We start from the raw sequence: 13,801 nt of genomic DNA, 5'->3' as shown, positions 1-13,801 counted from the left end.
GATTTAGATTTATCGGCCAATATATATATATCGGTTATCGGCTTTCAAATATAAAGAATTATCGTTATCAGCTTTCAAATATAAAGAATTATCGGTTATTGGCTTCCAAATATAAAGAATTATCGTTACCGGCTTTCAAATATAAAGAATTATTGGTTATCGGCTTTCAAATATAAAGAATTATCAGTTATCGGCTTTCAAATATAAAGAATTATCGGTTATCGGCTTTCAAATATAAAGAATTATCGGTTAACGGCTTTCAAATATAAAGAATTATCGTTATCTGCTTTCAAATATGAAGAATTATCGGTTATCGGCTTTCAAATATAAAGAATTATCGGTTAACGGCTTTCAAATATAAAGAATTATCGGTTATCGGCTTTCAAATATAAAGAATTATCGGTTATCGGCTTTCAAATATAAAGAATTATCGGTTATCGGCTTTCAAATATAAAGAATTATCGGTTAACGGCTTTCAAATATAAAGAATTATCGTTATCTGCTTTCAAATATGAAGAATTATCGGTTATCGGCTTTCAAATATAAAGAATTATCGGTTAACGGCTTTCAAATATAAAGAATTATCGTTATCTGCTTTCAAATATAAAGAATTATCGGTTAACGGCTTTCAAATATAAAGAATTATCGTTATCTGCTTTCAAATATGAAGAATTATCGGTTAGCGGCTTTCAAATATAAAGAATTATCGGTATCTGCTTTGAAATATAAAGAGTTATCGGTTATCGGCTTTCAAATATAAAGAATTATCGGTATCTGCTTTCAAATATAAAGAATTATCGGTTAGCGGCTTTCAAATATAAAGAATTATCGGTTATCGGTATCGGCGAAAATGTTCATATCGGTGCCTCCCTAAAATAAATGTATTTTGGTATAGTTTTTTTTTTTTTTACTATGGCAGTGTGAAACCGGAACATTGTCACGTCTGAATAGAACAAATCTTCTACAAAATGTCTCTTGAATCTAACACTATACTAAGCAATGAGCTGAACAAGTAAAGAGGAATAAATTCATTTTACAGTATGTCAGGTGCGTGTACAACAACTTTTGCGTATAAATCTGGGAGTTTATGAAAGAAGCAACACATCCCTGACGCAACACACGAATTCAACTCGCACGACAGGCAATGTCTGGCTTTGATAGGAAAATGTTGTCCGATAATTCTTTATATTTGAAAGCCGATAATCAATAATTCTTTATATTTTAAAGCCGATAACGGATAATTCTTTATATTTGCAAGCCGATAACCGATAATTCCTTATATTTGAAAGCCGATAATCAATAATTCTTTATGTTTGCAAGCCGATAACAGATAATTCTTTATATTTGCAACCCATTAACAGATAATTCTTTATATTTGAAAGCCGATAACCGATAATTCTTTATATTTGAAAGCCGATAATCAATAATTCTTTATATTTGCAAGCCGATAACGGATAATTATTTATATTTGAAAGCCGATAACCGATATATATTGGCCAACAAATCTAAATCCAAAGTTTTCTATAATTTTAAGAGCCTGATTCCAAAAACAGAAAGTCTCACCAGTAAAAGCCATGTCTCAAGCTTTGCTAAAAGAACTGAGAGTGACCAGATATTGAGTGTAAATCTGTTTTGTCCACAACACCAAGGACTTCAGATATCGCCGTAAGAACCTTGAGAAGGACTTTCTGTCCATCAAAGTGGGTTTCAGCCTATTTGTGCTGAGTGTCCCTCCATTATTGACCAGGAAAGAGAGTCAAAAATGATCCAGAGTGCTTTTCCGTACAGCCGGCCTGAAGCCACAGAACAACAAACCCACAGCAGTTTCATTCACAAATCAAGAACACACCAAGCCCAATGCTAATGAATATTTAAGACGGCGCACTTCCCCAAAGATTGAGGCCTGTATCAGCGCCATTCATCTGTCTTCTCTCTGGCTAATACTCTCTCAGTGAACACCTGTGTCAGGCGGAGGATAATGAGATATCTTTTGAATTCAATGTGCAAATGTTGCCTTTTTATCAGCGTCGATCTAAACCAAATCGCAGAAAACACATCCTTTAAAAAGTCAAAACCCCACTGATACTTGTGCTCGTCTATCGTGGAAACGTCTTGGTGTGGAACGGAAATCTAATTAAATGTTTTGAGATCTGTAGCTTGTGAAGATGCTTGAGGTTTTTCCCCTGAACAAACAGGTGTGTGTTGTTCCCTGGCGTCTTCGGTTCATAGACAAACTCATTTACAAAACTTCTGTCAACAATAACCTTTTATGAAAATTAGAGCTCAGCCAAACTTTGAAGTTCCTGCTGATAACACAATATGAAGCAAGCAAAGATCAAAAAGGCTCTGAAATCCCAACAGAACTACAAAGTGAATAAGAGAAATGCCTTGCGAATGCTTTTCTGTGGCCTTGTTTGTGTGGAACGAGTGCGTCTAAAGCACTCAGACAAACCCTCAGCTGTTCAGCTCAACTCAACATATACATTGATTTTATATCAAGCTTGTCTGGATAATTTCAGTGTGATAAGGTTGTTCGGTTCGCTTCAGGGCGTCTGTATGGCACTGCACCACAACACTCAACAAGAAGAAAAAATACCATTTACTATACTTTTACATGTTCTCTCATGCGAAGAGAGAGATTCTGCTCCTCAGAAGAGCTTCAAACAGGGATAAAATCACCTTTAACCCGTTTAATCCCACATTTTATTCCCAGACCTGAAAATATCCAAATGAGGTGTCAGTAGTTGACCCTTAAAATCAATGATTATTACTTTTTTTAATTTTCATGGAAAAGTATGTGACAAATTGAGTTTATGTTCGGCCACAATTGGGATAATGTGTATACTAAAAATTCTGGTAACACTTTTTGCAATAAGGTTTCATCAGTTAACATGAACTAATAATAAACTTTTTCAACATTTACTAATACATTATTCAAATCAAAGGTTGTAATGGTTAACATTAGTTAATGCACTATGAACTAACATGAACAAACAATGAACAGCTGGATTTTTATTAACTAACATTTAACAAAGATGAACTAATGTATTGCTCATGTTTAGTTCATGTTAGTTAATACATTAATTAATGTTCACTAATGAAACATTATAAAGTGTTACCAAAATTCTTATATAGCCTATATCATCCCAGTTCATTTACACATTTTAAACTCTTTCATGTCATTTTAGGGTTACTATTAAACATAAAAACCTTTATAGGAAAATTGAGATAAGACAAAATAATCTGCCATCAACATCCTTATTCATTCTGACCGCACTCAACAAAACTGAATAATTGTGAATTCATATATTAATAAAAAACACCTTAAAGATAATGTGTCCCAAAAATCTTTATGTTTACAAACAAGAATTAAACTGCTCTGGTCATGTGACATTTTGCACTAACCATGTGGAACAACACAAATGAAACTGAGACTCTTTTATTCTCTCCATATTTGCTGGAAATGCACTAAAACGATCGATAACATTTATAGATCTTCATAAATGAACACTTTCTTTACGGTCACTATTGTGTCCGGTGGGATTAAATTAATTAAAGTGAATAAACTGAATAAAAGGAAAGATAATAAGGAACACTAATGGTCTTCTATCAGAGTGGATTATAAAGAGTAATATATATATATATATATATATATATATATATATATATATATATATATATATATATATATATCTAGAACAGATGACGTTAATCAAGCGCTCGTCTGTCTGAAACATCATCTACCGTCTCTTTTCAAAGAAAGAACTGTAATTTAATTCCTCTTGTCTGGGGATTTCAAACCAGTTTTTATAAAAAGCTCCTCATTTGCATTTAGCCATATTATATTGAAAATCATCTCATGTTCGGTACAGCAAATGCTTTAAACACACCTGTGCATAAAAACACACCATTAAAGAAGAGAACAAGATCTCAGCACACTTACAAATGTGAACAAAACACACCGTGACAGATTAACTTGATATCGAGATTATGATTATGCCTCATGCCACTCCATTCAGCAAATCATACCTTTCATCTCTATCTTAACTCTTTCCACACCAGGGGTTTTGATCATTTTCACAATAATGTAATGACCCTCAGAATATTTAGTTTGTATGAATATCTGAACATGCATACATAAAAAATAAAGTACAGAGCCTCTGCTTTTTTTAGCTTTATGCATTCTTTTCTTATCAACACTTGAGTGTGAGTGAGTTCATTAAAAAAACAACATTTTGAACAAAAAGATGATAAAATATTGTTTTTTCAAAGACTAATATCAGAGCCCGATTACGGAGAATCTGTTCACTCCCTATTAAGTCTATTGTACCGAATTGTGGTTGTAGTTCCACCAGAGTTCCACTGGGGGGCGATCGTCCGAGTGCAAAATGAATGGGAGTCTATGGAGCTAGACGGCTAAATCTGTCTCTTTCACCCAATTGCCATTGAGAAATCTCAGATTTGATTGTAGGTTTTGCAAGTTCAACATGGGTTATAGGTCGAAAGTTGAATGAACGAGTACTTATGTCCTTTCGATTTCTTACAGGTTGAGTTGTTGTTGCCCATAACACGCTAGCATTTTGCTAATGAACGCTAATTGGTCAGTGAAGGACTGATTACGCCCAGAGATACCGCTTGATGGCATCGTGGCAACCGAAGCGGGACCAGAATGTGTGTGTGTATTTTCGGCGTGGTCTTTTAAAACAACAAAACAAAAACTCTTCTAGCACGTGTATTTACCTGTGTCAGCGGTGTTGTCGATGAAAAGAAAGTGATTTACTAACTGTATTTTTCTATGTACATTTCTGAAATGCATTTCTGTAAAGCTGCTTTGAAACAATATGTATTGTGAAAAGCTCTATACAAAGACATTTGAATTGAATTGAAAGTGCAGATCGCGAAAGCACCAAAGTGACTGAAGGATTGCCGTAAAGCAGTATCTCTGGTCGTACGATGTGTATGACGTCAATGACATTTTAAAAGACTTTTTAAAGCAAATAAGTGACTCTAAAAAATCGAACACCCAGCAATGTGTAATTTCTTTGCATCTCCTTTCGAATACATCATTCAAATTACTAGACAAAAAATTATATCCTGAGAAAAGTGGATTTTGAGGGGTATATCTCCATAGACCTCCATTCATTCTGCACTCTTCCTGTGAGCGCCCTCATATGGAGCCAGAGTGGAACTGCAACCAGTTCAGAAGCCGGAAGTTTACTGACTGTGCGTTCACACCGGACGCGAATAGCGCGTCAAATTCGCGTCTACCGCGTCTAGTTTGACGCTTGACCACTTTGTGTTAATTCGCGGGTCAAGAGTGAAACTGACGCGCTTAATAACAAAAGTTTGAAGCGAAATTTACGCGCGTCACGCACGTCAGAATCGAAACCCGTTGGCGGCCATCTTTTTTATGTTGATCGAGCATTCATCGGAGAGTCACCGCTCTGTATTTGCTCTGGAGAGCAGAACGGCGGCGTAGGGATCATCGTCGCCGTATTTGTGTCCATCAGACCCTTCGAAGGCGAACCCAGTGTGGCGAGTTTCACCATTTGCTCGCTCCAGGAGCTGCGCCTGGATGACGGCGGCTTTCAGCGGTACTTCCGCCTGTCCCGCGCCCAGTTTGATGACCTGTTGTCCCGCATCGGAACGAGGATCACCCTCGCCCTCATCCACCTAATCTGTCATTTATTTTTGTTTTGATGATAAATGGAGCCTGCCTCCAAAAGTGATTAATCTGTCCTGTGATTTTTCTCTCTCTCTCTCGAACAACACTGTCCAGACACGAACTTATGCAGTATGTTGGTTGTCTTTACATTATAATAATATTTCATATATCTAGATATGGAATAAATAGCATTCACTACAAAATGAATATGTCTCATATATTGAAATCAAGTTTTATGTGATAAAATATTTGCTTTGTTGTGCATTAGAACCAGTCATATTACAAAATAATTTATTGAAGCCTCCCGATACTTCACCACGTGACAGCAGCATGCAGCTAGGCTCCTGATTGGTTAACGCGGCGCGAATTGACGCAGAAGTTCAGATTTTTCAACTCGGGTGGCAGACGCGAATTCGCGTCAAACCCGTGAATGCACAAATAGCACTAACTAAATAATTCGCGTGTAACGCGCCATACGCTCAATTCGCGCCGCAGGAATTTTTTACGCGCGTAACGCGTCTTTGCATTGACTTAACATTGAAATCACTCCCGCCTGACTCGCTATTCGCGTCCGGTGTGAACACACCATTGAGAGTGAAACTTCTCCCCTTATTAGACATTCTCTGCTAATATGCATAAGCAATGCTTTTATCGCTTGTTTCTGCTTCTTCATACGTTCTGTTTTGACGGAAGACGGAAAATAACGTCAGTGTTTTTTTTTATGTTAAAAACACTTTCTTATCCAAGCTTTATGCAATGGTTGGTTATGCAATCATGATTATGACAAAAATCATAATTGTCGATTATTCCCTTGAAATTGTAATTGCGATAAATAATTACGATTATCACAATTTACATTGAATGATATTTTGAATAGCTTTATAGCATTGTTTGAAGAGACTGCGTGCTATATTGTTATATCAAAATAAACAAGCTGTAATTACTCTTCCTGAAAAAACATTGTATTGCTTTTCGACAGCATTAAGCCTCAAATGTCAAATATACATTTTTATTTATTTAATGAAAAGTAGTCAAAGTAAAAATTTGCATGGTATTATAATGCTATACTAAAACTAAAAATTTAAATAAATTAAGAAAAAAAACCTTAAGATGCGCTGTAGAAAGAAAAACACAGAATAATGTAAGAGGACTTTTCTTTTGTAATTGCGGCTTTGAACGATTACATAATTGTGGCATCCGTAATTGCAATCAAGATTAAAAATTTGATTAATTGTGCGGACCTAGCTAAAACATTAGACAATAAATATTCATTACAAATAATAATAATTATTGTTATTTAGGCAAAGTTGGTTTGTGATCAAAATGCAAGAATGGAAGTGAGTTGAAAAGTATTAATATAATAATTAATATTATATTAATATTAATATATTAACATTAACATGTTATATGACCATATTTGAATTAGACATCACTATTACTATTGCTTATGTTAAGTAAACATCAGATATAAAGTTATCATGCATCATTAGTGCTATGATCATGAATAAAAGCTCAATACTGCACTCCACCATCTTCAGACCACAGCTGTGTGAGTTTATAAACCTGTTGTGTGTTTCACTTCGACTCTGGTTATATTACGCTGGCGGAGCGAATGCAGGAGTGGCTGAAGATGTGAACAGTCAGAGTTCGGCCTCAAGCTGTCAATCATGTGTCGGACGCTGGAACAAGTGTCGGAAACGTCTCGCTGGAGGGCAGAGAGTCATTCATTACTGGATATCAAGCACACTGTAACGTCCCCTGGCACACACACACACACACACACACACACACACACACACACACACACACACACACACACACACACACACACAATGCCAACACCTGTACAGATCTCACACGAGGGGGACTGAAGGCGTAGAACACAATACAGTTTACAGGGTTTATACAGCCTGTAATAATGAGACAAGGGCCGTCAGGAGCAGGTGTGAGTGAGTCATCCCTCCATTCATCCATCATCCCCCTCCATTCATCCATCCATCATCCCCCTCCATTCATCCATCCATCATCCCTCCATCCATCATCCGCCTATTCATCCATCCATCATCCCCCCCTCCATTCATCCATCCATCATCCCTCCATCCATCATCCCCCTATTCATCCATCCATCATCCCCCCCTCCATTCATCCATCCATCATCCCTCCATCCATCATCCCCCTATTCATCCATCCATCATCCCCCCCTCCATTCATCCATCCATCATCCCCCCCTCCATTTATCCATCCATCATACCCCTATTCATCCATCCCTCCATCCATCATCCCCCTATTCATCCATCCATCATCCCCCTATTCATCCATCCATCATCCCCCCCTCCATCCATCATCCCCCTATTCATCCATCCATCACCCCCCCTCCATTTATCCATCCATCATCCCCCTATTCATCCATCCCTCCATCCATCATCCCCCCTCCATTTATCCATCCATCATTCCATCCATCATCCCCCCTCCATTTATCCATCATCCCTTCATTTATCCATCCATTCATCCATCCCTCCATCCATCATCCCCCCTCCATTCACCCCTTCATCCATCATTCCCCTCTCCATTCATCCCTCCATTTATTCCTCCATCCATCCTTCCATCCATCATCCCTCCCTCCATCCATCATCCCCCCTCCATTCATCCATCCATCATTCCATCCATTTTTAATCCCTCCATCCATCATCCCCCTCCATTCATCCCTCCATTCATCATCCCCCCTCCATTCATCCATTTATCCCTCCATCCATCATCCCCCCTCCATTCATCCATCCATCATTCCATCCATTTATCCCTCCATCCATCATCTCCCCTCCATTCATCCTTCTATCCATCCATCCCTCCATTTTCCCTCCCTCCCTCCCTCCCTCCATCATCCCCCCCCCTCCATTCATCCATTTATCCCTCCATCCATCATCCCCCCTCCATTCATCCATCCATCATTCCATCCATTTATCCCTCCATCCATCATCTCCCCTCCATTCATCCTTCTATCCATCCATCCCTCCATTTTCCCTCCCTCCCTCCCTCCCTCCATCATCCCCCCTCCTCCATCACCCCCCCTCCTTTCATCCATCATTCCATCCCTCCATTCATCCATCCCTCCCTCCAACTATCCATCCATCCATCATTCCATCCATTCATCCCTCCCTCCCTCCTTTCATCCCTCCCCCCTTTCATCCATCCATCCATCAGTCCTTCCATCCATCCCTCTCTCTATCCATCCATTCATCCATCCCTCCCTCCAACTATCCATCCATCCATCATTCCATCCATTCATCCCTCCCTCCCTCCTTTCATCCCTCCCCCCTTTCATCCATCCATCCATCAGTCCTTCCATCCATCCCTCTCTCTATCCATCCATCCATCCATCCATTCCTCTGTCCTGTTAGCACTGGCACACAGGAAGGGATTTGACAGTGAATCGCAGAAGAGCAGAGCGAGCGCTGAGGACTCTAGAGACCGCACTGAGATCCAGACGGCTGTTATCACACACAGATACTACGGGCCTGATATCTTTGGCAAGAAAAAAGTTTATTTGGAGCGTATAGTGTGATAAAGCGGGTAATGAGTCGCACCTGTTTAGGAGTCACTACTGGGGCCAGATGAGGCTGGAACGTGCTCCGTCTATCTGTGATCGTCTCTCCATGTTTAATCAGCGGCAGCTCTTCATCTACAACAAAAACAAACAACAAAAACAAATAAAATCAGTCCTTTGAATGACCAGTCAGAAGCTAATTACTAATTAACTGGGATTGCTTTACACAAGACAAGCGGTGCTTTGAAGGGTCTCTGAAAGTCAAAAGCGTCAAAGCTTGTAGAATTTCCCACTTTTCACTAGCAAAACTGACCAATAACGTACTAAGATTTATTCCATATTCATGAAAAACCGTTGGAACTAATGAAACCACACGTCAGAGCTGCGTGATTAATTGTTAAAAGATCACAAACTTGATTCAAACATCCATGCAAATCTTATTCCTAAATGACAACGATTTGCATGTCTATTAAACCTTTGACAAAATCACAGCGGACAATTCAGATCTGTGTTTGATCCAGGGAGAGCAGTCGTCATGCATGAAACGGCTAAACAAACAGTCTTTTCAACCACACAGTATCAATTATTTCTGTCTTTCAATTATTCAGATTATCACAGAAGTACTGGGATAAAAGTTTATAGTTCAGATTTAAACACGGATTTCTACAGTAGCAATTCAACTAGAGTAAATCACCTTTTGAAAGTAACTTGATGCTTCAGATAAACATTGTATCATCGTTACACCAGTAGGTGGCGACAGGTGACTGTTATAAAAAATGTGTTTGTCTTTGAATCATTCATTCAAATGATTCGTTCGAAAACGCTGATTCATCCAGTGAAACGAGTGAGTCATTAAATCATCCATTCATTTTTATAATAAACTTTTTAAATAGACTGTAGCAATTGATATTTTTTCAGAACCTAAAGTTAGTTTGTTTAGTTGTCTATCCAGAATTGTGGGAGAATCATGATCTCTGTTTGAAACAAAAAAATCGTGATTCATAATTTAGCCAAAATCGTGCAGCTCTACCACACATAGACAAGAATCACTGTGAGTGGCCTAATAAGCGAGCCAACATTACACTTAATACAGAGATGTTTCATCTTACATATATAACATCATTGACAGTGAAAGACTAAGACAAGCTGCATTAGAGGCTTCTCTGTATAACAACACAAGTGTGCATATGTACAAGAGTCTGTAACTGTGCTTGAACAGGTTTTGAGAACGGCACGCTTGGCATTGATCAAGGATTTTGAAGAATGTCTTTCGAAAGATTCATACGTTTGCTGAGACTGATGAAATATGGCAAGCAGTTTTATCTTAAATTGTACCCAGCGTTACTCATCATAACTGCATTGTTACTAGTAAGAATTCAATTAGAGAGCTCTACAAATGAATTTTTACTAGTCATATGTCTGAATAATTGAATTAGAGAGCTCTAATTGTAATTGCTACTAGTAAGAATTGAATTGTAGAGCTCTCTAATTGAATTCTTACTAGTAAAATGCAATTAGAGAGCTCTACAAATGAATTTTTACTAGTAAAAAAACGAATTAAAGATATGTATAATTTCAGAGCTCTGTAATTGAATTAAAGAATTTTTTTTTACTAGTAACAATTCAATTGTAGAGCTCCGTAATTAAAAATAAATGGAAGTCAATGGAGACATATGCAGTGGCGCCACCAGGGGGTGGCCAGGGGTGGCCGTGGCCACCCCTGGCCGACTCCTGGCCACCCCACTGGCCACCCCAATGGCCAGTATAAATTTTAGTAGCATCAGTTATGCATTTTATAAATAAGTCAAAAATATTCTTTAGTAAAAGAAGACGGGAAATTATGTGTCGTGACGTGCTTTTTAAGTGCCAAATGGTTACAGTATACTGTTACAGCAGCTTTTTGATGTGTCTTTGCCAAGTTTTGACAAGCAGGGATGCAAACAGCGCGCTTTTCGGCGCCTCCCGCTTTTTTCACGTCAGTTTGGGTGACAAAGTCATCTGAAGTCATTCAATAGCTTAATGTGAGGGACAGAAGTCTATTTACATCATTAAAGTATACGGAAACTCGTTTTCCCTCCTCTGCGGCTGTCAATCATTCTCCATTCATATTCAAACAGCGCGCGCGCCTCTTGGATGCACGGTAAAACTCTCTCCAATATGATATATTCACATTATAATGCATGATCTGTAGATAAAAGGCTGTAGATTTGCATAAAATTACTTTATTTTGTTGGAGTTTGTTGCTGTTTTGAAACGACTCACTACCGTGTGCTTGCTAGATCACACACATCACATTCACAAGGACTATGAATCGGCATCAAACGCACAATAACTGGAATTTAAAACTGTGAAACAAAGGAACAAATCGCACTAGGATTTGTGCGCTCGACATTTCTTCGCTTTGTGACGTGAACTTTTAAATGCGCACTTATGTAGCGCAGCGCTGCACACTGTGACTCTTTGAGCACATCATTCTGCACCCGCGATGCGCATACGCGCTGTGTGCGCTCTGTTTTTCATGTTATCATGGGTTTGCGCACTGAAATATTAATGAAGCCAATATATTTTGTTATACCTAGCCTGCTCAATACATTTAAAATAAGCATAATTTAATTGTATATTATTTCTTTGTAGTGTAGGCTATATATGCACTTCTGAATTCTTGACATTAATATATAAATATAAAATTGTGAAATGTATGATTGCCTGATTGAATTTTATAAGAGAACTAATAGTAATTTGTTTTTATTAACATATTTAGATTTTATAAAATTACTGTGCAGATTTTTTCAAGAATTACTTTTTGCTGCTGATTTATACACTCATTAAGTTTATTAAAAATTCATAATACATTTATGTAATATTTAAAGGTGTTAACTGTAATCTTATATTGCAAAATAATAACTTAAAAAGGATTAAATTCATTATGTAAGTATCTGGAAATTTGCTGCGGGCGAGGGCCCATATATAGCCTACATCATATCTATATAATCTATATCGTTATATATAATATAATATATATTAGTAGGGCCCTACTAATATCATTAGGAACATTAAATATAACACAATAAACCAAAGTATATCAGTAGGAGTTTCCTTAAGTCTTTCTGATAGTTTTCTACAGGCCGGTTTACTACAACAGTAAAATTCTGAAATTATGGTTTATAGTTTTGGTGTGCCACCCCAAGATTTTAAGTTGCCCCATCTGGCCACCCCTATGAAAAATTTCTGGAGGCGCCACTGGACATATGACTAGTAAAAATTAATTTGTAGAGCTCTCTAATTGTATTTTTACTAGTGATTGAATTAGAGAGCTCTCTAATTGTAATTGCCACTAGAAAGAATTGAACTGTAGAACTCTCTAATTGAATTCTTACTAGTAAAAATGCAATTACGACGAGTAACGCTGGGTACAATATAAGCTAAAACGGCATGCCACAGATGAAAGGCTGTAAAGCATTTATGCAAATGACTAACCTTGGACAAACAGTCTCTCATTTACAATACTCAAACTCATTAAAACCAGAACAAATTCAAGCGCATATGCACATGTTGTAAATTAGACGGTCAATTATTAGTGAATGAGAACTAGTGTTTAATGGCAAATTATCGTTGGGAAATGTTGAACTGGGACGCACCGTCGGAAGCGTCGGAGAAGAGCTGAGGCGACTGATTGGCCGGTTTTAAAACGCTGTAGTCTGGAAGATCGTCCTCGTCACACTCGTGCTCTTCTTCCTCCGTCTTCATCGTCTTCCCCGTTTCTGGTCCTTCTGAAAACAGAGGCAAGCGAAGAACGGCACAACCTAATCATTTAACAAACCAGTGCACATTTCAATCAATTACACAAGGACACGCCGCAGCATGCAAGACTTCTGAGTCTAAGAAAACGGTTTATTGATTAAAATAAAGATGTTTTGAGATGAGTGTAAATAATGAAAGGTCAGTGACATCCCTTCACAAGATTCCTTTATTAATCAGCAAACATACTTAAATGGAAATAATCCTCAATGTCTCTTTTGATACGGCACGCACTTAAACGAATCTGAAGGGTCAAAGGGCACGTTCAAGCACGTCCATCAAGAGCAAAATATCTAATAACATGAAAATGGAAACATCCCATGGAAACAACAACTCATGAAACAACAAGTTGAACAAAAACATATTAATGTGTAAAATGTTGAATACAATCTAGATCTATAACAATCTTATTGGTATAAATGTGGTTTCATGAAGAACATCCATAGACCTTTTCCATTGATTCTTTAGATTGTTAAAATATTCTTCACATTAAGAAAAATGTTTATTTTAATGTCTGTCAATGCGTGATATGTTCTCATTTTTTAATACCCATCAAGAGCCCTTTGAACTTTTTGCAATGGAGAAATGGATGATTGACTAATTCCCTTGTAAAGTGTGCATTGCAAGAATCAAGTCTAGAGGAGATCAAAGCATGGACTGCAATTTCAAGACTTTTAAGCGTCAAACCTGATTTCATCTTGGCTAAATTACGCGAGACTCAAGGGAGCTGTCAATATGCTCACATGACAAAGGACCAAAATCTATATCCGATACACTTCACTAAGGCCAAAAAAATA

General features: G+C 37.7%; 1 protein-coding gene across 6 annotated transcripts in view; it reads right to left on the bottom strand.

Annotated features, from left to right (window-relative positions):
• The window catches only part of impact (impact RWD domain protein), a 49,012-nt gene that overhangs the window by 15,777 nt on the left and 19,434 nt on the right, over positions 1-13,801 (bottom strand). For 5 of the 6 annotated variants that reach the window (XM_077225849.1, XM_077225851.1, XM_077225852.1 and 2 more), the window contains 2 exons: positions 12,845-12,976; positions 9,247-9,341 (listed from right to left, as the gene is read on the bottom strand). In XM_077225849.1, coding sequence (XP_077081964.1) covers positions 9,247-9,341; positions 12,845-12,976 — 227 coding nt within the window. The remainder of the gene's footprint in view (positions 1-9,246; positions 9,342-12,844; positions 12,977-13,801) is intronic. The other variant, XM_077225850.1, reaches the window with a different exon arrangement.

This window comes from Siphateles boraxobius, unplaced genomic scaffold, assembly GCF_051911475.1.
Source record: "Siphateles boraxobius isolate OS27281-9 unplaced genomic scaffold, OSU_SipBor_1 13, whole genome shotgun sequence".
Lineage (NCBI taxonomy): Eukaryota > Metazoa > Chordata > Actinopteri > Cypriniformes > Leuciscidae > Siphateles > Siphateles boraxobius.
Note: the sequence above shows the minus strand (reverse complement) of the source record. Positions and strands in the feature narration are given on the sequence as shown.